This window comes from Fusarium solani (assembly GCF_023522795.1).
Source record: "Fusarium solani strain SB1 chromosome Unknown bctg00000009, whole genome shotgun sequence".
Taxonomy (NCBI): Eukaryota; Fungi; Ascomycota; class Sordariomycetes; order Hypocreales; family Nectriaceae; genus Fusarium; species Fusarium solani.
In genome coordinates, this window is record NW_027072144.1 from 169,384 (window position 1) to 195,929 (window position 26,546).

A 26,546-nucleotide genomic window follows, 5' to 3' on the forward strand; every position below is an offset into this window, starting at 1 on the left:
CCTTTTTCTGGGTCGAGAGGCAAAGGTCATGGGAATCTTTGTGCCTCTAAAACGTGTAGACTGGGCGGGGGGAAGTCCTTCAACAGCACCATCCGCGTATTGTTGGGTTTGGGCTCCTTCGATGGAGTCAGGGATGACTGCCGACTGCGGGCTTACCTGCTGAGATCAGTATTTCGATAGGCAAGAGCTTAGTCTGGTTGCATACGAACTCCTTGAAAAGACTTGTCTCGCTCTCACAGTCGACCTCGTCCTCTTGGTCTGCATCACGCTCATCTCCCTCCCCATCAGAGACGCTATCAAGCATTAGCTCGGTGACCGCGTCTTCGGATTCGCTGAGGTCAACCACATCCCCCTTCACAACGATGTTGTCGAGGATATCGTTACGGTCCTCATACGCCAAGTTCAGGTAGGTGGAAGCTGGAACTGCCTTTTCCTGCTTGACCTGTTCCCTATTCTTCGTACCATTGTCCTGATTGATCTGCCTCTCTTGCTTGATACGTTTCTTGAGCCCAGGAGCTGGGCTCGAATCCTCCTGTTTGACCTTCCGTTTCTTGCCGTCCTTGGCCGGTGTTGAATATTCATCTGGCCTTAGCGGTGTGATTGGCTCCTGCTTGTCACCCACGTCTGTCGATGTCAGGACGACGAGCACCTTTAACTGGCCTGCTTGGTTGTTCGAAAAGTGCCCAGAAGTGAGCATGCTTGAGGGCGTCGTGAACTTATCGGTATTGGGAACGGTGACGATTTTCTTTCCGGAGAAAGACGAAGCGTAAGAAAGCTTCCAAAGCTCTTGGTTGGTGGGGTCTATGGTGCTCGGGAGCGGATGTAGGTGTTCAAATAAGGTCTGAGTGAACGAGGGCCAGGTAAGGAGGTCTGCCGAGCTGAACTTGATCACCGTATCTTTTAGAGGCAGCACTGTCTCTGGGACCTCTACCGCAAGACCATTGAAGTACCTTGTCTCCAAGCTCATGAGTAGGAGACTGATGTGGACCCATTGGTAGCCAGTACGCTGCCTCGTAGGCTTTCTGGTGCTGCTTTTAGTGTTCTGAATGGCTTGACTAGCCGCCGAGGCAATCGCCATGAACTGCGGATGGGGAGGACCGCTTGACGGCTTGAAAGGATGTTGGCGTGCCCGTGTATTCGCAGTCACCCTGTTGGGGACAGACACTGCGTTGGGGAGTAGTTGTGCATACCCAATACCGGCAGATGACACTGGTTTTGGTTTGTCGCGCATAAGCTGACTTGCCGGGCTGACTGGGTGTGGCGGAGAGTCATCCACCTCAACCACCTCATCATACGGGCCAGGAAGGGCTGGAGTCCTAGACCTGGCCCGGCATTGGGATTGAAAGGGGTTGGCTAAGCCGCAACGGCCACAATAGTTTTCGCCAGCATATATGGTGGTAAAGAGATCATGATGCTTCTTCCCAGCTTTGACGCAGTAGACGTACTCAGGGGGGATGTCTGGGGGTGCCATTCTGTTTGAAGAGAGACGTTGAGAAAATGGAAGCAAAAAAATAATCAAACTGACATTGGGAACGAGATTTAATGTTTTACAAACCATAACAATGTTGCCCTTTGCTACGGTGGATGATGATCACTAGACTCTCCTGAGCATGAGATCGCCGCGCTAGTCCGCTGCTGACCCGGCGCGGGGAACACTGCGCTAAGCCGCTGCTGGCATATCACGCTGTGTGCTCACACATAGATGTTGGCACCTGGAGTGAAAATCGCTTATGCAAGAATTGTGCCTGTTACTCAAATGGAGTTCGCAACGCGAGTCTCTGAATTGAAATTTGAGGCTATAGAAAAGGGGACGCTAGCATATACACGTCCACAGCTTTTGAAGCTGGACAAAGTGATTATCATCCGGCACAGCGCCGTTCGACTTGCAACCACAGCCAATGAAAATCAGGTTGATTACAATACCGTATCGCTCGCTAAGAATTGCTTGAAAAGAACTAAACTGCTTAGACCACATTGTGTAGATCGAGATTCTAGAACGTCGCGCGGGCCCGTTGCTACTTCGCAGTATTTGCGATGGGGGTTGCTTGGGCGGGACGGATATGTACCGCGCGGGCCCGCTGCTGGTCCGCAGTACCTGCTCTACTACTCATGCCTAAGTATCTGGACTAATAAGGTGTGGGGTGATTTCTGGCTTAAGAGTGGGGAAGGGACCCAAAAGACAACTGACAGGGGGGTTTTGCAACAGCGTTCCCTATCGGCCTCCGTAGTAGGCGATCTTGCCGCCACTCGCTCTGCCTTCTCTTACATACCTCGAAAAGACACCTGAATTGGACGGGTGCAGACAAGGCTTATTGTGACTCAAAGCAGATTTGACTGGCAACGGTCATCGCCAAGGAAGGTTGACTTGCGCATGAACGTGACTGTCGCCGGAAAGAAGCCAATTGGATGCAAGACCAGGCGGGCCGGCAGCGGCAGGAGGTGGCCATCGAGGTCTGGCGCGTCACAAAACGGTCGCGCATCGCTTTGCCACGAACGTATCCACGCAAATAAAAGTAAAGCTTTCTTCCTTTCTGCCCCTCCAAGCCAGGCCTGGCACAGCGATGTTTGTCAAAGGTACGTATTGGTGTTGCGCACGCACCCTGCTTTACCGAACCGAAATGGGATAATACCGTATTACCTCACGAAATTTAGGAAAGCCGGTGGGTCGTAGGATCCCTGCCTTCCTGCACGTTCTATTCCTCATACGAGAATCTTTACAATCTTTACAATCTTTACAATCTTTACAATCTTTACAATCTTTACAATCTTTACAATCTTTACAATCTTTACAATCTTTACAATCTTTACAATCCTTTTGAGGGACGTAGAGGCCGGTGCGACCGTGGGCGCGGTGCCGCGAAATGGACGCGACTGCCGACGAGATCCTGGTGCGAGGTGGAGATTCAATCACCGTGGCGCGTCAGTCCTCAAGACCTGTGAAGCCGACTGCAAAACTACAGGAAAGGCTACAGGCGATTGAGAAGAGGAGTGATACAGTGAAGAGGAACGGGTCACAACAGCCGCGGGATGGTGAAAATGAAGGCGAGACTGGATTGACCGACGGGGCCAGAGAATCGCAGACGACGGAAGGCGCGACGGGCAACCACGCGTCGCCCATGCAGATCATGTTCCGAGCGATGCTCCAGGAGACGTCGGCCCATTTGATGAGTGAGCAGAGGAAGATGCTAGAGAGGCTCTGGGACGCGTTGATGGAGAACCAGCGAACGGCAACGCGGATGATGAGCGAGCAGCTGGAGATGATACGCCAACTCCAGCAGGAAATCCAGACGATCAAGGCCCAGGCAGCCGAGGAATCGAAGAAGGTGGACGAGCTCAGACGCTTGCACGAACAAGCCACCAGGCAGCTGAGGATAATGCGAGAGCAGACGAACGAGCAGCTCAAATCCATGCGTGAACAGGCTGCAAGAGACCTCGAGCAGATGCGAGAGCAAGTTATGAAGGAGCTGGGGAGAACACAACCCCAGACGGCAGAGGAGTTGAAACAAGTGAAGGAGGAAATGAAACAGGTGAAGGAACAGCTGAACACGATGGCCGACAGCATCTCTAGCAATGCTCAGACGAGCCCACAGCCATCGTATGCAGACGTAGCCCGCACCCCGCCTACGAGCCAGCCAAGCAACGTCCGCACCTTATCGTCCATGCGCACGACCCCATCCTCGTTCACGGATACCTTGTTCTGCACCATCGACACCTCGCGGGTCAGCGAAGAGGACAGAGGCAAGGCGCAAGTTGGAGAAGTTCGTCAAGCGATCGAAGAGAAGGTGCGGGTCAGGGAAGGCCAACAGAGCTGGCGGTGCGCAGCCGTGGTGAAGGATGCGAGGAATCCAGACCGCATCAAGGTGGTGTGCCGAGACGAAGCAGAGGTGCAGCTCATCAGAGAGGTGGCGGAGAAGACGGTGGTCAAGGGCGCCAGAGTGCTCAGGGACCAGCTATACCCGGTCAAGGTCGACGGCGCAAACAGGACTGCGGTGCTGGACTCGCCCGGTAATGTGCTGCCAGGTGCGGCGGAGGCACTAGGGAAGGAAAATGAGGTGACGATCGCCAAGATGCACTGGCTCAGCGACAAGGCGAATGGTAAGATGTACGGCTCGATGGTGATCTACGTCACCAAAGCGAGCGATGCGCGACGGCTGCTTGAAGAGGGGTATTTCCACCTTGCGGGAGAGTCGGCCAGCACCAACGTCTTTGAGAGGCGCCAAGGCCCGGCTCAGTGCTACAACTGCTGGGAGATTGGCCATAAGGCCTTCGCATGCAGCAAGGCGCAACGATGCGGCAAGTGCGCGGAGACGGGCCATCGACACCGAGACTGCCAGGCGGCCGAGCCAAAGTGCATTCTCTGTGGAGGGCTACACGAGTCGCTCAGCCGAAACTGTCGGATGCGACAACTGCATATGACCGATGGCCACTAACCTCCAGATCCTACAGCTCAACGTGCGGAAGAGAGATGTGGTGCAGCTGAGCATGATGAACGATAGGGACTTGCAGGACTATGCAGTACTGGCGGTGGCCGAGCCATACGCGCTGAAGGTCGAGGGGACGCTGATGACGACACCGAACCACCACAGGAACTGGACGAAATTCCTACCATCAAAGAGACACGAGACGCAGTGGCCGACCCGGAGTATGCTCTGGATACGCAGCGATCTGGAGACCGAGCAGGTGCCCATCCCTTCGGCTGACCTGACCGGGGCGATACTTAGATGGCCCGACCGAGAAGTCTTGGTGGTGTCGGTGTACGTGGCAGGAAAAGATGAAGACGCTCTGCACACGGCCATGAGACAGTTGCACACGACAATCACAAGTTTTCGCAACAGCACGGGGAAAAGGACGGACGTCATCCTGGCCGGTGACTTCAACCGCCACGACCAGCTCTGGGGAGGCGATGAGGTGACAGGCAGGAGGCAAGGCGAAGCGAGCCCGATCATCGACCTCATGGACGAGCATGTTGAGATCCATTGTTTAACGGATCAATGGCTATTCCGATCCATTGGTGGCGAGGATGTGGATGTCTTCTTGTCAATAGTTTCCGGTGGTTAACACCAGTCTTTCTTCTTCAATACAACACAATATGCTCATTTCAACATCAATAGTATCCGGAGGTTGTTGCGTCCTGGGTGTTGTCCTAGTTCCTGCTGCCGGAGCTCTCGGTGCCTCCGACACCGTAGCAGGATGTGGGTAACAGTCTGACGTCCCTCGCCACAACTGCAGTCTGAGTCTGTTACCTGAGGAACCTTTCTGTTGAAGAAAAAGTCCCGTAGTCCGATTTTTTTCGGTCCGGAGCTTGACCGGCAAGGCGCTCTGCCTCTTGGTAAGTTGATCGTGGAGCCGTAGGACCTTGGCTGTCGGCTTTGGTGTATATCGATAGGTTGCCCTGCGTTGTCTCTCTTGATGCCACTTGGCCTCCCAGCTGGCCTGTGCCTGCTTGTGTGCCCACATTTTGATGGTTGATCGTAGTGATCAGAGCTCTGGTGGTGGGTCTGCCCTCGGTCCGACCCCCTGTGCTCTCCAACCCAGAGGCCCCCAAAGGATCAGCCAAATGGCGTTGGCGAGGTGGGGTGTAGCGGATAAACATTCGGGAGCGCCTCGGCCGTCGGCCAAACACCACTTACCGGGTATGGCTGCCGAGAAATGGCGGCTAAAACCAGTAGGAATAGAACCTGAACCTGAACCCTAATGTGGCCAGGTCTCCACTATTTTCTCGGACAAACTTGTCGCCACACTGATCAAGTAACGGCACGCTTCTTCCAATGTCATTCCAGCTGAAAGCGTGCTCGTAGACCTGTCCACTTTTTAGCAGTCAGTTACCAAAAGAAAAAAAAAGAAAAAAGAAAAAGACACCAACGCACTCGGTCATTGGCCCGGTATGTCATTCGAGAGACCAGTCTGGATTCTGTGATCGGCAACGCTAGGCTCGGGGCGGCCAATGGCACCATGGTACCCTGGTGCGGCGCTTGGTTGAACCTGAGAGCTCCTTGCAATCTCACATGTAAGACTTCATGGGAGTGCATGTTCACGGTAGTCAACTTGGGATTGGCGGCGTTCGAGCTCTTGACGTAAACTCCCAAGAAACTCGAGAAGGCGAGAGAGCTTCTTGGTCGTATGCGCAACATCGGATTTCTGGCCTTGAAATGCTGAGTAGTAGTTGAACAATCCCTGAACAACTGTGATGCCGAGCGATATGACGCCGACTGCGCTTCCAGTGACGGATAAGGGGTCCACCATGTTGGTGCGCAAGGGAGCAATTCGCGTCGGAGGGGTATTTGCCGTGGATGGCAGTCAAGAGGAATGAAGAGCATGCATGGCTGGTTGGAGCTGGGACTTTGCTAGTCATTGTAAGGCACTGGTGGCTGAGACAAAGCCGGCAGTGACTACACGCCTTCGCGATAAGTGAGGGATACGGAGAATCACGCGACGCTTCATTGCGAAAGTGGGCCCAAGAATACTTTCCATACAGCTGGTCTTAAGTTACGACGTATTGAAGTTCGCAGTCAGCGGTCTTCGTTACGTTGTGGCCACGGTCAAATGTGGCCGGGGGCGGGGCGGTCGCGAGACGATCATCAGGATCCATCGTCGGGCATAAAATCGCTAGCTCGGTGAACTGCAGGTTAGTCCAAAAAAGGACAAAGCCGGGAGGCGGCGCGCCAGGATTCAACTCGCCTCATTCCTCGATTGGATCAGCGACCTCGACACTTCCGATCAGTTTACGCTCACAAAACGAAGAAATTTTGACCAAATGGCGAGGGACGTGAGGGTCACCTTCAGGCAAAAGGTAAAAAACATGAGCCTTCGACTTTGAAAACCGGGAAAGAAGGTGCTTTGCTTCGCTGGTGGTGAAAAGAGGCAACAGAGGCTCCCTCCGACGACAAAAGGAGGACTATGGCGGATGGCTTGCCCCATCACACTGCTGGCCTGGGACTCGTTCAGTACGGCGCCCGCTACACGCGCGCCCGGGCGCGCATTTAGATTTTTTTACGTTTTCTATAATAACCTAACATTTCATTTATATTAAATTATAAAAACTCTGTATGTAATATGTAATAGCATCATAAATATGCTTATGATCTTAATTTTCTTATCATAATTTTCTTTAATTTTATTATAATTATTGAAAGTTGAATGAAACTAATCACGCACCTGGGCGCGCGAATCTAATAAATGATGACCAAGCCCAGGTTTAAATACCTTATAACGAATTGAATATTGAAGATATAGTGATTAAAGTAGGATATATATATAGATATAATATAATAGATATAATAGATATTTTCCCTTAATTTTTAAATAAATTCTACTAATTTTGTAGAATTTAAAACGTAAAAAATCTAAAAGCGCGCCCGGGCGCCTCTGTAGCGGGCGCCGAGCATGCCCCTCCTTCCCCACGGCTTTCGCCTGGTGGGCTTGCATGTATCGTTTTGCGTCCGCGTCCGCACAGGAAAGAAACCCATCTCCACCAGTTTTATTTGGCCCTCTATTTCATAATACGCTACCTTGCAAATGGGGAAACAGTTGTGTACCGATCGCGGTGATTTCATTCAGTTGTGGCACTCACGAAATCCCTGCCTCCTCAGTAGGCTCAGGGGCCCTTAACAGAGCTCTGAGTAAGAAAGGCTGCATTCTTGGAACCGACGGTTTGCCCAACACCTTCGCGGATGCTGCACGCTTGCAATGTACGTTCGGCCTCTTCTGCTTCTGTTGAGTCGGGAAATTGTATAGGGCATGATCCGACAGGGTGTAGAATACGAGGCGAGGCGACGATGTACTTAGAGAAGTCCGCGGTACCAACATGTTCCTTCCTCGCTGTTGAACAATCGGATCAAGTGCGACGACTCTGCAAGCATGCACCAGGTATCTCAACGGGGAAAAAAAAAATATATATATATAACAAAAAAAGAAAAAAAATAATAAAAAAAAAATAATAAACAGGGAGGCCAGAGGACTGACCGTCAACTGGATTGATGTTCTCCTGTGTCGCATCACTGTCGGCCCATTGCCTCCGACTCATTTGTTACTCATCACTTTATGTGTCGCAGCCCAAACAATGAGCTCTCTCCGGAATAAATATAATGCTCATTCGATGGTTTTTACGTCGTCGCCCGACATTGATCACCAGCTCATGGTCTCTACTATGAGAGCACTCCTCATCCAAGTTGAAACCTTTCTCAGTATCACTCACCCGAAATCTTTATCATCTACGATGTGGGTATTTTCTACCTAGGTTTAAGGTGCCCCGCTTTCTTCCACATCTTTCACCATTTTTCTCTCTACGCTCTGAGCAGCACCCTTTTCGCAGTCTCTGAATGAACTCCCTGATATCGCTAAAGCCCATGAGCCCGGTTTTAGATTACCCCAATACCTGCTGCCAACCCCTCTCAGCGCTAATATGGGCACAACGAACAAAAGTTACATGACCGTCCATCCTTTTCTCTCACAGCAAACATCTACTATTGACTCGGACAATGCTCGAACAGTTTCGTTGCCAGCCCATGGACTCAACCCGATCTTTGGGGATTCCTTTTCAGTAATAACTAAGTCTCCTTCACGCTCTTCAGATCCAGAATCGCAGCAACAGCAGCAGTGCAGGTTGGGGGGGAGGAAGGGGAGGAAGGGGAGGAAAAAGCTTGACTATCGTCGAACTTCTGTCGCTTGCGGTAAGATACCCTCAAGGCCCCTTGAATCTATGTAGGCCTGACCTCTTTCTAGACCCTTGTCGTCGTCGCAAGATCAGATGTATCATATCCTCATCTGACTCTCGGGGGCGGTGTATCGCCTGCATCCGCCTGAAGAAGGAGTGCAGTTTTTATCCGACAGACCAGCCGCCACATACGTCGCATGCGAAGAAGTCATCCCAGCCATCCTCCGGACCAAAAGGGTCACCAACCCCATCGTCACCCGCAACTTCGAGTAGAAAACCGGCGGAACCACCAAGTCAGCCCTTCACCCCCCTGGCAACATTACAGGCACCAAGCATGGTCCCTACTGGTAAACCAACTACCAATACAGAAGGGTTTACATCCAGGGAAAGAGGTGAGTTATGTTGAGTGTTACCTATGCTTTGATCTTGGTCCGATCCCCATCACGAGAGCCATCACCAGCCCAATCGCGATCCCTCCACCCGAGTTTGGTAACTAGCCAATTACTAAGAGAACGCGACAGGAACCGTCCAATGTCCTGGCTCCGAAATGGCCGAGCTCAAAACCATATGGGGATCGCATCCATCAGGGTCTCCGATCAGTGCGCAGATTCCCCCATTTGCCCCTATACCCCCAAATTGGACATCTGGAAGTTCAGGGCCGGGCTCTCACGACGATGTGGCTTGGGGAAATTATGCGTCATTGTTGCGATCCATGTCTTTCGGCAGCGTGTCGCCGAATTCCATTTCCTGGGAAGTCGAGCTGCAGGCGATGCCTACTTGGACTCACTCTGTAGCCCAGCCAGGTCCTCGTGACGAGGTCCCGGGCTGGGGACCTCCCTATCGTAACACAATAGTAGTCTCATCGACAGACGGTGGAGCTGAGGGAGGAGTTGTTGAGCCAAGAGAATCTGTTTACACTTAGGAGCATTAACAACTAGCAAATGTGCTGGATAGATTGGGTAAGTATGAGCAAGCATATGAGTTGCATTAAAGATGGTGGTGCCGTGCCTTCCGCCATACATGCATTTTCCGGCTGCCACAATAGATAACTGATAGGGAGACCTCGTAGGGACATCGAGCGAGGGGAAAAAAAAAGGAGCGTGCTGTCGTGGGCAGGGTAATGGTGATACCGAATAATGACCGGAGGGACACCACATTGAGGCGCGGGTCGTGAAGGGCGGCGGGCACTTGAGACGCATACTCTTCGCTTATATGATTGAGAACCCATTCCGCTGTTTTTCATCCTATATCAGAATTGAGGCTTTCGCGTTATCTGAACGCAGCTAACTGGAAGATCCATTTCTCGTTTTTGACTCGGAAAGCAGATTCCAAATGAGACCAGAATGAAGTGAGCCCAAGGCGAAGGCTTCTTTGAACCCTCACCTGCTATATTTCAATCCAAAATCTCTCCACCAGTTTCTGACAACCCATCTACGAACCAACTCGTTACACCAACTTGTGGCTAAGTCGGCCGTCCCAATGACCCATCCGTTGTAGACTTGGACCGGCTGCGAGATTCGGCTCACGTCAATCCCAAGTTTCCGGGAAATGTAGATCCGGACCGCATAGCTGATGCTATTCCTAGACAGGGCTTCGGCTTCCAGCCAGATAAAGATACGGAGATCATCTTGAGGTAGGGCGATAGGGATTGGTTGTCCCTAGAGATGAGAAGGTACATACCCGGGATATTACGGCCTGGGCCGTCATATGCGGGGTCATCCACCGATCACGCACCCAAAAGCCCCTGCGATATCCGCCTGATATCAGAATAGCTTCTACGAACTAATGCACGTCGACGGAGAAGATACTGCAGGGTTGTGACTGCAAATGAGTGACAGCTGCTTATGTGCTATGCAATAAAAGAGAACAATTCACATACTAGAGATGATAGATCATGTTTTCTGATGCCTTCAGCTTGCCAGCGAGTCACTTTGGCCGGGGACGCCAATACTTGCTAGCTACTCGGGTTGTAATGAAGACAAAGGGCTCTCTCCCTGCACAGTTTCACTACCCGGCTAGGACAATTACCCCGCAACCCGATGTATTTTAATTAACTTCTCTCCTCGCTCCTCCTCCACCTCGGGCTCAGCCAGCCTTCAAACCGAGACACTGCCCAGATTTACTCTCGGCAATCCTAGAAGGACGAGGACAATGCGCCACAAACGAAAGACAAGGACGCAGCTCCGCCCATGATGTCTCAAAGTAGAATCTCAGCCAGCCATAAGGTCGAAAGACTCTGTTCCAAGCTATCTCCTGACCGGAATACATGCCAGAAAAGTGCCTAGCGCTCATTTGCAGGAAGCTTATCGTGTCGCAGGGCTTTCCGCTGCTCGCTACAGAACGTTAAGCGCGTTCGCCAATGTGACCAAATTGGAGTATTTGATTGGCGGCTGGCCTTAGCCCTTTGGTTGGGCCGGACGGGCTACAAGACTGGCAGGTTGGGCATCACAGTGTCCAGGGCTAAATCAACCGCAGCCCGGAGGTGACGCTTTGCTCAGCCAGCCACTCGTCCCCACCTACACGCTTCGAGCGCAGTTTGTATGCAGCCTCTGTGAAACCATCATAGTGCCACTCGGCCATACCGAAAGGTATGTATGCTCTTCATTTCAGCCAGCCGCATTATCAGAACAAACTGAAAACGCAGTAGCAAAGACTTACACCTACATCTAACGAGGTTCTTTCTAACAAGAGCTACACCTAACGCATAACTCAACGGCTATTGTTTATCGGTATTCAGCTCCCTATTCTAGAGACCGCTGGGCCCTGGGAGCGGGGAAACGGTTAATGGACTACGTAAATAAATAGAAGATTAGTTTGTTATCTAGACTGGTAGGGAAGCTAACCTAGACATCTCTTTTCACCGACATTGTCCGACATTCTAGCTTTTTCAGACTGCGGCTGACTGCGGCTGACCTCGGCCGAGTTCACCACGGTCCAATAGGGGCTGCACACACATTTCAGGGCTTTCGCACAGCCCAAAGGTAGCTAGTAAGTGTCTCAGTAGAATATAACCCGGCCATGCCACTCACATAGTGGCGCCGCGTGAGACACGGTTCGCCGCAAGCCGGGCACTGACTCTGGTCCAGACCTTTCAACGCTTCGCAGGACGCAGACAAGAACATTTCTTGGCTGTACTGCTACAGTACCTATGATGTTCGCTCTTGTCCTTGATGGACCGATCGTGGGATTCGCCGAAGTACTCTGACATGCCATGAGGCCACTGGTGGGTAACATAGACCCCAGCAACGACAATTCCTCGAGTTTGGGTAGAAGAAATCATATCGACGTTGAGCTTTCTGTCTATCCTGCGCACTGGCTTGTGACTCCCGCCCGTGTCCTACGCGCCTAAGATGCTTTTGTAGGTTCGTGCTGAGGGGCTGCTGATAGTGTGACTTGCCGAAGGTTCCCAATCTATAGAGTAGCCCGGGGGCTTGCAGATTGGCGTTCTGAAATCACTAGCAGCTGAGATCAGCTAGCCCTTCAAGCTGGAGACGACGTGGGAACGAGTGCAAGCGACGATATTTAATCACACTAAGTAGAGGGAGGGCCATGTTTTGTTCAGAAAGAGACTTGTATAAAGCCTCAGTCCTCCTCCCTTCCCTTGCAGCAGTCAGACTGAACAAGCAAGTCAAACCATCAAGATCAGCATCAGCACCTTCGGACAAGTCATCCATCCGTTTTTATCCACTCTATTGTGTTCACTCACCGTCCATCATGCCTACCACATACAAAATCTACTTCTCCAACTTCTCCGGGTTCAACAACAACTTCGCCTTCTTCAGCGATTCCCCTATTGTCGTAAACAACGGCGGAAGCCCTGTTTATGGCAACATTGTTGTTGCGAGCCAGTATGTTCCGGCTGACAATGGGGACACCACCTTCGAGATCGACGTAACCAAGACCTACTATGCCTGTAGGAGCTCATCATCTTTTTTCTTCGCTTTCAGCCCCACTAATTCACATATCTTTCCAGGGACCAGCATCTGTAAAGTCGACACCTCGACATTGCCTGGAAGGAACGTCGAGACAAAAATCAGCAACTCGAAACTTGCCACGTTGGGAACGCCCGGCTCGCCAGGAAGTAATGAAGTCCTAGCATCCACTTTTGGGCTTGCCTGTTTTAGCTAACCTTTCATTGCCGCAGGCACCTTCAAGCTGATCGACAACGGTGGCAATCCTACCTTCGATGGCAGTTCGACCACTTACGAAGCTCCTGACGGATCGTTCCAGATTTCTGCTGACGCAAATGCCTTTATGCCAGACCAAAATTTTATTTGCGGTCTGGGTTCTGTTGATGGAAATGGCCAGAGAATCCCTGTTGCGACGGTAAGAAGCTGTCTCTTTGCCACTCCTGCCAGCTAAGAGTGGAAAGATGAGTGAGAATTTGAGCTAACCGTTGGTAATTTCCAATAGTTCGCAGCGCAGCCCAACACAGTCGCGACCATCACGCCGAAGGTCAAATTCTACATCGCTCAGTACTCGGCCACGCAGGGTACTATCATCGATGTATCGATCTTGTCCAAGCAGGCTGCTCCAATCGACTTCACGGGCAAGGCGACCAACGCCGCTTTTGTCACGCAAAGCTCGGGAGGCTCCTTCAACATTAGCTATGGATCTGCCAAGGACATGCTTGAGCAGTCGCGGGCTTGTGCCGCCAAGCCGAACGGAGGGTTGTCCAACGCTCAGTACCAGGAGATGGCCAAGCTCATGTAAGTCCTTTCATGCCGCTTTCGCCCAATCCCAATAGCACTTGCTTGGGAAATTTCTTCTCAAGGAATCATTAAGCATATGCTAATGTGTTCCTTCCAAAAAAATTATAGCCAGCTTTTGCAGAAGAACCTGGATATGGCTACTCTGTATTTATGCAAGTTCACTTGGGCTGACAGAGCCACCCAAGCGGAGAAGGCTACTGCAGTCAACACCGTGGCAGCTACAATGCTTGGGCTTGGTTACACTGTCACAGCCCAGCCATCTGGACCGACCTACACCCCTGCCGTTTTTGGTATCAGGTCGAACAACACTATCGGCGTTGTCAGAAATGCCTGGGCGGATGCTGTTCATTCGCTGGGGTTGATAGCAACCGACCCCAAGACCATCAATGGCAGCTTTGCCGAGAACCAGAACTGTGACTCCAATGGACAGGGAAAGCTCCACGGCATCGAGCAGGTCAATGGAAACGGGAACACTAACTCCCAGTCATTCAACGAGAATGGGTATGACTCGGAGCAGTTGCAGGAGATCCTCAAGAGTGCTAAGAGGCTGAGCGGGTTCAACGTGGCTGCGTGCTAAGCGGGCCTGGCGATAGCAGTAGGACACAACATGTTTCTGGGTCAACTCATTATGTGGTAGCTCTAGTTTGTCTCTTGGGTCTCTTCTTTTCGTCATTTTAAGGCCGGCCTATGGTTCTATATTAGCTCGTCCCAGACTTGCCGGATTTACCAAGGCGCACCTAAACAATACTGGTACTAGTAACACACAATCTCTATTGCTTTTGGATAGTTTAACAATATACGACTCGTCCGCGCAAATATTGGCATTAATAGCCACATGGGTTTTAGGCAGAAGCTGACAATTCATTTTCTCTGCGAGCACGCAGGGTTTCTATCCATATTCCATACTCCATATGGAATGGAACCACTCTTGCCTGGATTACCAATTTCTCTTCGTATGGAAGCTTATTCCACAGGAGGCCGGTCCCCTACGGGGTCCGCCATGTTGAGACCGTATGACTAAGGTGGTCCGATCTGGTGATGGCCGGGATGTGGATACTATGTAAAGAGCTGTGCTCCTCTCAGATACATGTAACTTAGACCTTTCAAGAAAAACACCTTCTACTCCCGCAGTGTTGCTTCATCACTCCGACTTGTCTCGACGCTCCCTCAGCATTGTCACATCCCTCGGCCCGCCGGGGCTCCGATGCGAAGCTCGACTTCTCCCTCCCAATCTGTGCACGAAGTAACCCTGCGACCTCCTGCTTCTCCGATGTCATCATTCCTAATAAATCAACCCTAATTCACCCAGATCGTCGCTTTCCAAGGCGTGAAGTCAGAAAAACAGTGGCTTGAGCTGGTGTAGTCAGTCTCATTACCGTTCTGTGCGACAGTGCCATCTACGCCACGGGTGTCTTTGGTAAACCCGCTTACCTCTTATTCCCGTAAGTGAAGATGCTGGGCCAAAAATCTAGTTGAGTTTGATCGCGGGGCATTCCTTGTTCTTTATACTCCCAAGGGGCCTGATACGCTTTCACCAGTGTCATGGTTGCCATAGTCAGCGCACTGACTTTGTTGGTGGTTTACCGAAGAAACTGACGCCCCATTTGGCCAATAATAGCCCTGTTCAGGTGTTGGAATAATTGGGAGCTTCCCCCTCACTTCAGGGTCACATCACAAAGTCCTAGATTGAAAGTTGAAAGTCCTAGATGGAATCGCATGGGATATAAACCCCTAGGGAGCTCTCACCATGACAATAACAATAACAACCTTAATTTTATCAATTACACCCAGCATCACTGCGCAATTCAACAACAGAGACATGTACTCTATTTGTTTTAATAACGTACATGATAAGTGTCACGGCCCATGCCGCGATCGAATGCGTGTCGCCACACGGCACGGATCAACGTATTCCGCTCACTCGGTGCGAGTGAGCGGGACCCATTTTCTCACTCCGGACAAGTGAGAATGTAACACTATCTCACGATGGGCATCGTGAGATGCTCCCCAGACCCTGCCTATAAAAAACCACACAACATCCCTTAGACAGACACTCTCGCTACCTCAGCTTTCAATACAATTTGATTACTCAAGAATACTTCTTGACATTATCAGACGTGATTCGCCACCCCACGCTCAGTACGACGCCCCGTCACAACTGCCAACATAAACCAATTGGGTTACGGTTTACTACGTTGGGAACCTTGACCGTCACACTTGTCCGGTGCACTCGCTTATCATGTACGTTATACATTTCATCATCCAAGGCCTCAGTCATCTAGCTCAACTACTGAACAACTACTCGGTGACGGTGCATCTAGGCTGCGCTGGGATGACGCAGAATCAAATAGTCCCTTGCCAAACTTTTCCAACAGAAACTTCCGCACATCCTCATTCCCTCCATTTCCTACAACTAACCCATCCGAGTCTCCAACAATCTTGAGGCCCTCAAGGCTCGTAGCTCTCGACAAAGCGACGTAGACCTGACCCTCGGCAAAAGCCCTAGACAAGTTGACGATAACGCGGTTCAGAGTCATGCCCTGGCTCATGTGAACGCTGATAGCCCATCCCGGCAGAAGCGGAATCTGCGTCCGGTGAAGCAGAGAATACGGCTCTTTGCCGTACGAGTTGACCATGCAGTTGGCAAAGATGGTACGTGTCTTGCCATTTTGAAATTTCACCACCGGCCATTTCGTCGCCTTGAACTTGGCGATCTGGACTTCCCTGAGCTTCGCGTGCTCCCCGTTGATGATCTGCCAGGGCGGAGATATGTCATCCTTGCGTCTGGCCCTTGGCAAAACTTTGGGATCGTAGTCTTCAAACCCGCAGATTATGCCCTGGCTCCCGTTGCACAGCCCTGCCGAGATGCTCAGGTTGACCTGCAGCACGACCAGCATACCCACCCGCAGGATAACCTCTGGTTGTAACCGGTGGTCCCTGCAGGCGGCCAGTGTTCCGTCCGAGTTCCGCTTGTTGTAGTGATATAGGTGCTCGTGTTTTGGGTTCCATTCGAACTCGTCTATCGCCTGGTAGTCGACTGTGGGCGTCCTTAGTTTGTTGAAGTTCTCCCGGTTCACCTTGTTGACCTCATGCTTCATGCAGAGTAGTTGGGCTGCCCCACCGACCTTGCAGGGATGGTCCATGAGGGTCTTTGTCTCGTCTCGTGAAAAGGGAATGCCAAGTCGGCATTTCTGCAGCATTCGAATGAAGGTCTGGTCCTTCTGGCGATGGATCTCTCGGAGGTGGACATGCTCAAATTTGGCCTTCTTCCAGGCCATGCTCTTGAATGCCCATTTGTCCGTCTCTTCGAATGGGCCGTGACATTCTTCGCAATCGAACTCGGTAAGGTCCTCGTTAGGGAGCATCTCTCCTCCGCACAAGTAGCAGAATTGGAACGGCTTCACTGGCGGCAGCTGGCAGAAATCGCCCGTCACGATCAACTGCAGGCCTCCAAATGCGGGCGGGTCTCTCTCCATCCTGTTCTCGTAGTCATTCCAGCACCTAACGGCGGTGATGCAGTGGTTCATGCGCTCGAGGTGGTGGTTCTCGACCATGCTGATCTCGTCAATGATGAGCACGTCCGTGTCCTTGATGCGCTTCCTGATGTGCTTGCGGAAGCCTTCCTTGATGAGCCTGTTGAGGTCGTACTTGAAGTGATCGGGTGTCCAGCCCATGTACGACCACGTCGACATGCCGTTGACTTGCAGGGCGGCTCTTCCAGTGGGTGCAACGATATTGACGATCTTGCCCATGTCTTCCAGCTTCTTGACGACGGCCTTGAGGACGGTGGATTTGCCGCAGCCGGCAGAGCCGGTGTAGAACACGTTGCGGCCGCGCAGGATTAGGTCGACGACATCTTGCTGCTCCTTGCACAGCGTCGGCTCGGTATCCGGCTTGTCCATGGGATTCGCCGAAATTCCTTGGACGCGAGGTTTTGCTTGAGACGGTGACTCATCTTCCTCGTCATCGCTGAGGGATGAGATTGACAGGAAGCCATCGTCATCACGCTCAATCTGATCGGGTAACTGGGATCGTTGCGCTTTGGGGGTGGGCTCACTGTCCGAGTCTGAGTCAGATGAGATGTCAATGATAGCCTCGGGCGGCGGACGAGACGGCGTCATGCTGGCTCCATACGGTCGCTTCCTCTTGGTGCCAGCCATGCTTGAGCGGGGGGAGGGAGTCGCGGGCGTGATGGGCGCTTGTGGTGAGAAATGGATTTCATCCTTGGCGAAAGACAATGAGGGGATCCTGGGGCTGGGGGTTGGTTGTGCCATGGCCACTGGAGGCGGTGGGTGACCGTCATGTACTGAGGCCCATGAGCAGTACCGAGAGCAGCGAGAGGGAGGAAACTGTTGGACGTTAGATACCATACAAGCACGGCCCCTGGAATGGCATGTGGATATATGGGATAGGGTACCTGGCCGTCAATTGAATCGAGATTGTCGGACAGATGAGGTCATTGCATAGCCAACGTTGCTGGTGCGCAACCGGAGACGCGATGCGGGCTCCCTTGAGGCCTTCACGCGTTAAATGGTCACGTGAACAAATAGTTGGATCAGGTTTTACCTCAGCAGGCTCAGACCCACTCACTAAGCGCACAGACGTACCGATCACGTGCTTCTGTGAGAGGGCCTGAGTGGTTTCCGACGCGTTTTGGTGTGAGTGCGACTATCTACCATACAAAATGGGTACAGTGAGTGCCGCTTTGCAAACGCGACGTGAACGCCATCAACTCCCACGCGGCATAGCGCCTTCAATTCGACACTTTTCATTATAATTAGTATTTCCGAAAATCCTACAAACACCAGGTACCTGCTCATCTTGTTTTTGTTCAATTGGATCCGGTTCTTGTGCAATATCACTACGAACGGCCTTCGCGTCGGAAAATCCGCCAGCTAATTCACTCGACAACGACCGGCAACTCCACCATCTCCTGTGCAACAAAGACTCCATTATTAAGAGAGGCTCTCCCAAGCTAGTACGACCTTCGGGCAGCCTTGGACTTGGTACTCTACAGTCCTCTGTTGTGAAACCGACACGAACATCAACGGCTCCCAGATTTCATGCAATAGCGATAGTCGGATAGTCCCAGACTCAAGGCATCCGCCTTTCCTCACTCAACCGAATTGAAACGGATATTCAGGAGAGGCTGCCGATTTGACGGATCGTCGAGCATGGCTGAGATTGCCGCCACTAATATGGATGACGCGCAATTGACTTCTAAGATTGAGGGTTTGGTGGGTTTCCGGCCGCGAGTTGGGCAGGTAGAGGCGATACGCAAACTCGTGGTTGATCAGAAAGATATGATATTGATTGCACCGACGGGTTGGGGGAAAAGCCTCGTCTTTCAAACAGTTCCAGCCCTGGCTGGTGGAATTTGCCTCATGATCATGCCGCTGACGCTTCTAGAGGAAGATCAGGTTAGTCATCCGCTCTTGATACATGACTACGAGTACGGCTTATCTGAGTCGCCTTAACTAGGCAAGATCAATATCTAGGGTCCCAGGCTGCAGTCCATGTGTACTCAATGCAGGGACGAACTCACTGGCATTGCTTGAAAGCATCAGGAAAGGTGTGTACACCCATGGTTAGTGAGAGCCTTAGATATCTACGAACTACGTTCTGATTCTGTAGTTCTTCTCGGTCCGGAGCTTGCATTGTCTGAAACCTTTAAAACAAAGGTGCTTAGAGACCCGTCGTTCCAACAAAAGCTGGCTCTTGTTGCTATAGATGAAGCTCACGTAGTTTGGGAGTGGGGAGCGTCATTCCGAATGCACTACAGTCAACTAGTTGTACTGAGAAGCTTCATTCGCGGAACGGTGCCATGGCTAGCATGTTCTGCAACACTTGATCCTCAAACACTAGCCAAAGTGAAGGAGTTGTGTGGTTTTGATTCGAAGGTCTTCATCCAGCGCAACTCTGTTGATCGCCCGGACATCTTCATTGATGTGAAGCGGATGGCACATCCGCTTACCACGTTCCGAGACCTTGAGTTCCTCATTCAGCCAGTGAGGAAGGCCATAAAGGATGCAGTTGCCCAGGACTGCGAAAACCAAGCGCGAGCAGCAATAGCAGTTGGCGACATGCACAGTGCAACGCAGCTTATATCCCTCGCCGCACGAGAGCCACGGAGCAGCCAGGTCCTTCAGGGAGTGGACAGCCGGACATGGTGCATGAAAATCCGCAAGACAGTGGTGTATTTCGACTCCATTGCGACTCTTGAGGCTGCCGCAGCGTTATTAACTGTAGCACTAATCAACACTGGTTGCTCAAAGACGGCTGCATCGAACGCGATCCAGCCGTATCACGCCGAGCTCGCAACCTTCGATAAAGAGAGCATCTCGAGGGAATTTGCGAAGCCTGACAGAGAAACTGCCCGGGAGAGCTCCAGGCATCGCATTATCATGGCTACTGATGCCATGGGAATGGGCATCAACAATCCAGATATCCAACTCGTGGTACAGTGGAGACAACCGGCCACACTATGCTCTCTGTGGCAGCGGGCAGGTCGGGCAGCCAGAGGTGCTGGTATCACAGGAGAGTTCATCTGGCTCGTGGAACCTTGGTGCTTCGAAGTGGCGATGCCCGAGAAGGGATCTCAAGGAGCTTTACAGTCAAGCATGGCGCGCAATCGATCTCTATCTCAGGAACTGAGTGACGTGATCAACAGCAAGCACTGCACCAGAAAGAGTATCCTCCAGTTCTTCGAAGATACTGCTTCATACTTGCACCCTTCCGGCCCACAGTCTTGCTGCGCTCTTTGTCGAGGAGATCCACCGTCCTTACAAGTCAGAGTTGCACGAGGCCTACCGAATACGATGGTATCACAGAAGCATATCGTTGCTGCTGCAAGAGCCGCTCTGTTGAAGTGGAGGAAAGAGGCTGCCCAACGGTGGTCCTCTGTATTGTCTCGGGGCGGAGAGGATTTAGTGCTCCCCGATACTGTATTACGCAAGCTATCACAAGCAGCGTCTTCCATCGATACTGTTGACACGCTAGGGCTGCTAGTTGGTACTATTTGGGCCGCTCGGGAGACTTATGCAACTGAAGTAGTAGACCTCCTACGAGCTGCATGTTCGGAAGCCAAGGTGGCAAAGGCCACCGAATTTAGACCAAGGAAGCGTCGTGCTTTGCAAGAGATTGAGAGCAACAGTCAAGGGACGAGTAAGAAGGCACAGAGGGCCACAAAGCCATATAAAGTATAAGCCGAGCAATGAGCATCACAGCGCGTCTGTGATGGATTCTAATAGTGTAAATTACAGCTATATAGTCCTCATGCATTTTTACATCCGAGCTGAGGAAAGAAGAAAGAAGAAAGAAAGAAAGAAAGAAAGAAAGAAAGAAAGAAAGAGAAGATGACAGAAAATCCTTCGACAAGATAGACGAAGTCGTCACCACTCACCGGAGCAACAGTGCTCAGACTAGCAAGAGGACAAGGCAGTGCCTTGTCCCGCAGGGCTTAGCCCGTTACCTCGTCTTCCGCATCGACGGTGAAGAACTCACCTATCTCGTCTCCAGCATCCTCTTCTTCTGCGTTGAGGTCATCTGCGGTGAGATCCAGTCGATCTAAGCACTCCTTCCTATTGAATTTGCATAGACCTCCTCCGGCTAGTTTCGAGATCGCAGCATCAAAGAGATCGATCGCTTCATGTGTGACTGGGCGGCGCTGAGTGCCAGTGATAGATCCACTCCCAACGAGTACTTCTGCCATCATTCTGAGATCTTTGGTTGCCTTCTTCTCGGGATGGTTCCCGTTATGACTCATGCCAAGGAGCGACTCCGTATTCTCTTCCACTGACTTGAAGAAGTCTGTGTTTAGAGCACAGTTCTCCATGAGATATTTGACGGTAATGGCTGAGCCGCGGCGGTTCCTCAATATAGTCTTCAGCTTGCCATTATGGAACTCAACCAATCTATCGGTCTCAAACCAACCGTCGTCAACGCCAGTGGTATTCACTAGACCGTTTGCCAAGATGGCTCTCTGTAGTTCAGGCGCTGCGGCCGTGGTTGAAATAAGACGCTTAAGATAGAGCATCTCAAACGCGTATTTGTGCTGTCCCGATGCATGGAAATAAACACAGCTGCGGGCAATACCTCGATGGAGGAGACCAAGATCGGCGTGCTTGATGGCATGCTTCATAACCAGGTAATTTTGGGTATGTTGTAAGAACAAGATGTGGTTTCTAAGCTCGGGATTCTTCGTGTATCGACAGTCGACGTCGTAAGACTGTACGATGCTCTCAATGAGTTGGCTGAGTTCGTTCGGGCCGTATGACTGCAAAATGCGGGCGATATCCAACTCTGTATCACCTAGACCCAGAATACCGAGTCTAGACCACATAAGAGCACAGATCCTGGCCTGAAAGCTGTGGATAACGAGCTGTTCAAGAGCGTAGAAGTCGGCCTTCTTCGACTGGATTCCTTTGCGAACCCAGAAGTTCATAGCGTCATAGAGTGTGGCCTTGCTGCCATCACCTGCTGCGCCGAAATGCGTCCGGCTTAGCATATACAGGTAGTTCATTCTCACGTGAAAGAGAGCTGGCACAGGCAATACCCATCTTAAGCTATCAACTGCTTGGGCGGCCCTAGATCGGCGACTCTTGATCATGCGGATGCGCTGGGTTGTCTTCTGGTCACCGTATACGAGAAGTAACCGCTCCTTGAATGCCTCATCCGGCAACTGGTATTGCTCCCGGAAGATATTGGATAATACATCCAGATTGCCTGCATTCGTGCTCTCGTCGTATGGGATAGGACCAAGCGATAGGTGAGCCGTCTTCCGTCGTGGTAGGATATCTATCACCGGCATAGGATGTTGCGGTGGCATTGACATGCAGTCCGAAAAAGCAGCCCTGATTGACTCGTACACGAAATGACGGGATATCTACCTCTTTACAAGATCAGCTAACCGTAAGGTGGATGGGTGATATGGAAATGAATCTCACCTCTACTTCAATGGTATCTCTTTGATTCCCTGGGGATAAGAATATATCCTCCAGTTGCAGCCTTGCTGCTGGATTCAGCATGCTTTGCATCAGGCCTCCTTCCGGCATCTCAATGCCTTGGATAAGCAGTCCAGTCGTGACTGAATGGAACGAGCCCTGATTATCAACACGTTGTTCTTTGACGTGCTCCATCTGCTCGAAATTATCGTATGCAGTAACGACAGTTGGTTGTTGCCCTTTTGCAGCTACTGCTTTCGCAGCGTGCTCTGACTGCCTCTTGATCACCTGCAATGTCTTGTGATAAGAGCAGCAAAGCCCGAGTCGTTGTAGGGCTTCTAACTGCCGTCTTTTAACGCCTTTGGAGTGGAGATATACGCTCAGTTGTATCTGGAAACCCGACGATCGATTCCGCTGGTGCGATCTACATATTACTGCCAGGACGTTAATGAGATATCCGTTATCTTCATGGCCCTCATAGCCTCTCCTGAGGTGGTTATGTGGCCTCAAAACACTCCGCAGAGTCTGCATAAGCAGTGGGCACTTCTGCTGAGCGGCCTCGATGATCTGATTGCTGTCCAGTCGCTCAAAATCAACCACCTCTTGACCCTGAGCATAGAGAAATGGCGTTATCTTGCCAAGTTGCTCAATCTCCTGCCGCAGCTCCATAGCACCGATGTTTAGGTACTGGATCAAGTAACCTCGAGAGGATGCTACAACCCTATTCTCAGACCGGCCCACGTATGCATCCAGGACTGTAGCATCTTGGAACGTTGCTTTGGCAAATGCAGTCCTCCTCTGAGTATTCCGCTGGCCCTCAGAGGTTGCCAGAGCTCGAACAAAGTCGCCAATCGACCAGTTCAAGTCGTCACGTATGTATTTCCATATCAGATCAAGCTTCTCGGTGCTATCTCGCTTCTGTTTTCGTGCATCCGTATTGCGCTGCGATGGAGATGGCGGAGGAGATGACGGACTGCTCATAGATTGCGGGCTGCCTATCGAGCTGAGGGATGACAATGATGTGGCGGGTTCATGCATCGTGCGCTTCGATGTTGAAGAATCGTCCTGTGTCGTATTTTTGCCCACGGTCTGATGGAAATGCCTGTGGCATTCGCCTGGACAAGCTAGCGATGGTGCGGGGTGGCGGGGACGCGTCGATGGAATGAATTCAGTCGCACTCGCACCAAAACGCGTCGGAAACCACTCAGGCCCTCTCACAGAAGCACGTGATCGGTACGTCTGTGCGCTTAGTGAGTGGGTCTGAGCCTGCTGAGGTAACGACCGGCCGTACAAATAAGATCACGTGATATATCATACGGCCGGTCGTACAAATAGGCGCCGTCTAGGCGCACAGGTCCTGTGTGCTCGGGGCACAGCCCCCCCTGTCGGCAGGCTAGGGGCACAGTCCCCTGACTAAGCATTTCCTTCCGTTGAATCAGGAACTGACTGAATACACCAACGCATTTAACAGAGTCGATTACTACCTTTCAAATATGATTGCTGAAATGGAGGTGGGGAGAGTTATCCAATCCAAACTTACACAGCTACGGCAACTAGAGGATACTCGACAGCTTTTGTACCAAGTGATCGTCTAATACCCATTACTTCCAACAATGATACAGTCTTCTGTGCGCCCACGAGCTAAGTGCAAAGCATCTTGTTCCCTACTGTCCGCTTCGATTCTCCCCAAATATCTTTGACTCCCCTTCTTCTATTCGCTAAAGGATCGTCTCCCATCTCCTCGGCAACCTGTGCTTCAACTCGCTCATCCTCCGCTTTACTCCAGTCCAAATACGCCATCATCTCTTCTTTCGTCCAATCTCTTGATCCTGTTGACGTGACACAGCGCTTGGACATCTGCTTGTAGTCCAAGCACCACTCGTAGCTCGGCTTGTCATACCTTAGTGGGAGTCCCATTGCCCTGCGATATTGTTGGTTCGTCTTGATGCTGCCAGCCGGCTGCGCTGCGTACCACGCGCTCCTTGCGGCGACATATCGTCCATATATGGCCTGTGGCGAATCGTACCTCGGTGGCGATGGCGATGGCGGGCCAGGCAAAGGAGATGGTTCATGAACAGGGGATCCTGGCCGCCGAGAGGCGCCGCCGGTCGAGTCTTGCAGGATCCCGGTCATAGTCTCTGGCTGATCAGCGAGGGCTGTCGGTGCCGTTGTCATTGCCGATGCTTCTGTTACTGCCAGTGCCTTTGCCTCTGCTGCTACCCTTTCCAAAAGCTCTTGATGCCGCAAGGGACATGCCTTCGAATTCATTTGGTGACCAACTTCATGGCATCTACTACATTTTGACGGGGCCTTCGCTCTTGCCTTTCCTATAGCCTCAGCGGCCTCAAAGGAGCTCGGTAGTCTTCTTGTGCTTGATTTTGGCAAGTTCGATACGGTGGGCCTTGCATCTATTCGAGCGCGAGGCTCAAGAAGCAATTATTGCTGCCCTGAGCGCTTGAGGTGCCAATGCTTGTGGAAGTGCTCAAGAAGAAGAACTTTGCCTTGTTCTTGCAGAGTCTGAAGTAAGTGAGCGCAAGGCAATCCCAGTGTTCGCATAAAAACGCCAGTGCAGCGGGGCAGGGGGAAGTTTTTATCCAAAAGCCGCTTTCGTTGCTCTTCAACCTTCCTCAACGCCTCAAAAGATACCCAGCCTTGAACAGCGCTATATAGAGCTATACGAAGCTCAATTGGTTGTCGAAGTTGCTGCTGGGCTTGGTTTGACTGTAGCTGATGGACTTGGTTGGTAACAGCTCGTGTAATGGCACCCCAAGCCTCAAATAAATCTAGTGTAGACGTATTCAAATAGCTTTTAAGCAGGCTATGAATACCTTCCACACGGGAGGTAACAACAGTACCAAAGTGGAGATGTTGATCAACCCAAGCTTTTACAAGCTTCTCCTTGTGAGGGTTTAGCCACGTTGCATGCAAATATGCAATCTCATTGGTGTAGGCGGGTAGATACCGCTGCTCAAGCTGCTGAACCCGCTGATCGAAGGTTATCTGATCAGCTGATTGAATGATCGAATGCCACTGGTTATAGAACTCCTGCCACCTAAGAAGCCCTGCCTCCATTATCTTTGGGTCCGTCCGGTATTGAATAAAGGCTGGTCGACAATAAGCAAGGACTGCCTTATTGGCATGCCAAAGGCACAGCAGAAGGACTGCAGAAGGAAAGCAGATAGCAACTGCATTTATACAAGCTAAAGCGCAGTCTGTAATAATGACAGATGGAAAGCTTGTATTGCAGATCTCATATAACGACTTCAGTCGTTCGAGAGCCCATAGGTAGTCTTGTTCCTCTTCGCCGCTGAGGAATGCAAAGGCAACGCAGAATGATCGTTGACAGGCATCAACGCCGATGATGTCCAGAAGCGGCATGCCATATCGGTTCGTCTTATATGTGCAGTCTAAAAGAAGAAGGTCGGAGTACGCTTGCAGATACGCAAGTGAGTCAGGATGAGCAAATAAAACCGCCGTAACCCTGCCTTCACTATCCACCTGCATACGATTCCAAAAACCCTCTTGGTCTAGTTGGTTAATAAGAGCATGCATTGTATTTTCGCCAAAGCGAGATGATCGTCGAGCTTCTGCGATACTGTTCGAGATATCCTTCTGGGTTGCAATGGAATTTGAATGTTGCCGCATATAGGTCCTGATCTCCTTTGAGCTGATTCCAGCCTTTGTAAGATTGCTAATTGTTGATTTGTCGTCTTTTGAGAGCCTTCGTAGAACAGGATGGGCAGTCGGGTGGGTGCTTGGCGTATGGTTATGTACAGCATATTGACTATCCGATCGATGTCGTACAACCCAGCCAGATGCGTCCGGTAGTTCCTTTGCGATGACAGAGAATGGGCAGAGAGTACTTCGAGTGCAGGTTGCCCGAACACGGCTTCTTGAGGCGCTTGGAGGCCGACGGGCACGATCGCAAGTGAAGTATACTGTAAGCCTCCCAGACTTGCTTTTGTTGGACCTTCCAGTAACAAAAGCATAGCCTCGTGGCGATGCCCAGTCATTGATCGCTTGGAATAGATCATCTCTGGATGCATATGTATGCTCAGGAGGTAAGCAGTCTTCCAGAAATTGATCCATTGAGGTTGATTGATGACATGATGCAGAGGTCAGGATAAAGATGCTTAACCCCTGAAAATTGCTCCCTTGGAATTGCGTCAAGATGGATGCTTAGTCAGGGGACTGTGCCCCTAGCCTGCCGACAGGGGGGACTGTGCCCCGAGCACACAG

General features: G+C 51.3%; 9 protein-coding genes across 9 annotated transcripts; 4 read left to right on the forward strand and 5 right to left on the reverse strand.

The window, feature by feature from the left end:
* Window positions 1–127: 127 nt before the first annotated feature.
* Window positions 128–1,471, reverse strand: MRS44_013119 (uncharacterized protein; the record flags this gene model as incomplete). The annotated part of the gene is made up of 1 exon (XM_065616607.1): window positions 128–1,471. One exon carries the CDS (start codon window positions 1,469–1,471, stop codon window positions 128–130), a length of 1,344 nt encoding a protein of 447 aa, XP_065472679.1.
* Window positions 1,472–2,861: 1,390 nt separating this feature from the next.
* Window positions 2,862–4,430, forward strand: MRS44_013120 (uncharacterized protein; the record flags this gene model as incomplete). The annotated part of the gene is made up of 1 exon (XM_065616608.1): window positions 2,862–4,430. One exon carries the CDS (start codon window positions 2,862–2,864, stop codon window positions 4,428–4,430), a length of 1,569 nt encoding a protein of 522 aa, XP_065472680.1.
* A 55-nt stretch (window positions 4,431–4,485) lies between these two features.
* Window positions 4,486–5,058, forward strand: MRS44_013121 (uncharacterized protein; the record flags this gene model as incomplete). The annotated part of the gene is made up of 1 exon (XM_065616609.1): window positions 4,486–5,058. The coding sequence occupies one exon, from the start codon at window positions 4,486–4,488 to the stop codon at window positions 5,056–5,058; it is 573 nt and encodes a 190-aa protein (XP_065472681.1).
* Window positions 5,059–12,367: 7,309 nt separating this feature from the next.
* MRS44_013122 (uncharacterized protein) lies at window positions 12,368–13,942 on the forward strand (the record flags this gene model as incomplete). The annotated part of the gene is made up of 5 exons (XM_065616610.1): window positions 12,368–12,566; window positions 12,627–12,734; window positions 12,798–12,979; window positions 13,067–13,362; window positions 13,474–13,942. 5 exons carry the CDS (start codon window positions 12,368–12,370, stop codon window positions 13,940–13,942), a joined length of 1,254 nt encoding a protein of 417 aa, XP_065472682.1.
* Window positions 13,943–15,635: 1,693 nt separating this feature from the next.
* Window positions 15,636–17,639, reverse strand: MRS44_013123 (uncharacterized protein; the record flags this gene model as incomplete). The annotated part of the gene is made up of 1 exon (XM_065616611.1): window positions 15,636–17,639. One exon carries the CDS (start codon window positions 17,637–17,639, stop codon window positions 15,636–15,638), a length of 2,004 nt encoding a protein of 667 aa, XP_065472683.1.
* A 900-nt stretch (window positions 17,640–18,539) lies between these two features.
* On the forward strand, window positions 18,540–20,570 carry MRS44_013124 (uncharacterized protein; the record flags this gene model as incomplete). The annotated part of the gene is made up of 2 exons (XM_065616612.1): window positions 18,540–18,785; window positions 19,047–20,570. The coding sequence occupies 2 exons, from the start codon at window positions 18,540–18,542 to the stop codon at window positions 20,568–20,570; spliced, it is 1,770 nt and encodes a 589-aa protein (XP_065472684.1).
* A 254-nt stretch (window positions 20,571–20,824) lies between these two features.
* On the reverse strand, window positions 20,825–23,345 carry MRS44_013125 (uncharacterized protein; the record flags this gene model as incomplete). Its single annotated transcript, XM_065616613.1, has 3 exons — window positions 20,825–22,141; window positions 22,311–22,595; window positions 22,743–23,345. 3 exons carry the CDS (start codon window positions 23,343–23,345, stop codon window positions 20,825–20,827), a joined length of 2,205 nt encoding a protein of 734 aa, XP_065472685.1.
* A 603-nt stretch (window positions 23,346–23,948) lies between these two features.
* On the reverse strand, window positions 23,949–24,482 carry MRS44_013126 (uncharacterized protein; the record flags this gene model as incomplete). The annotated part of the gene is made up of 1 exon (XM_065616614.1): window positions 23,949–24,482. One exon carries the CDS (start codon window positions 24,480–24,482, stop codon window positions 23,949–23,951), a length of 534 nt encoding a protein of 177 aa, XP_065472686.1.
* Window positions 24,483–24,743: 261 nt separating this feature from the next.
* Window positions 24,744–26,396, reverse strand: MRS44_013127 (uncharacterized protein; the record flags this gene model as incomplete). Its single annotated transcript, XM_065616615.1, has 1 exon — window positions 24,744–26,396. One exon carries the CDS (start codon window positions 26,394–26,396, stop codon window positions 24,744–24,746), a length of 1,653 nt encoding a protein of 550 aa, XP_065472687.1.
* Between the last annotated feature and the right edge of the window lie 150 nt (window positions 26,397–26,546).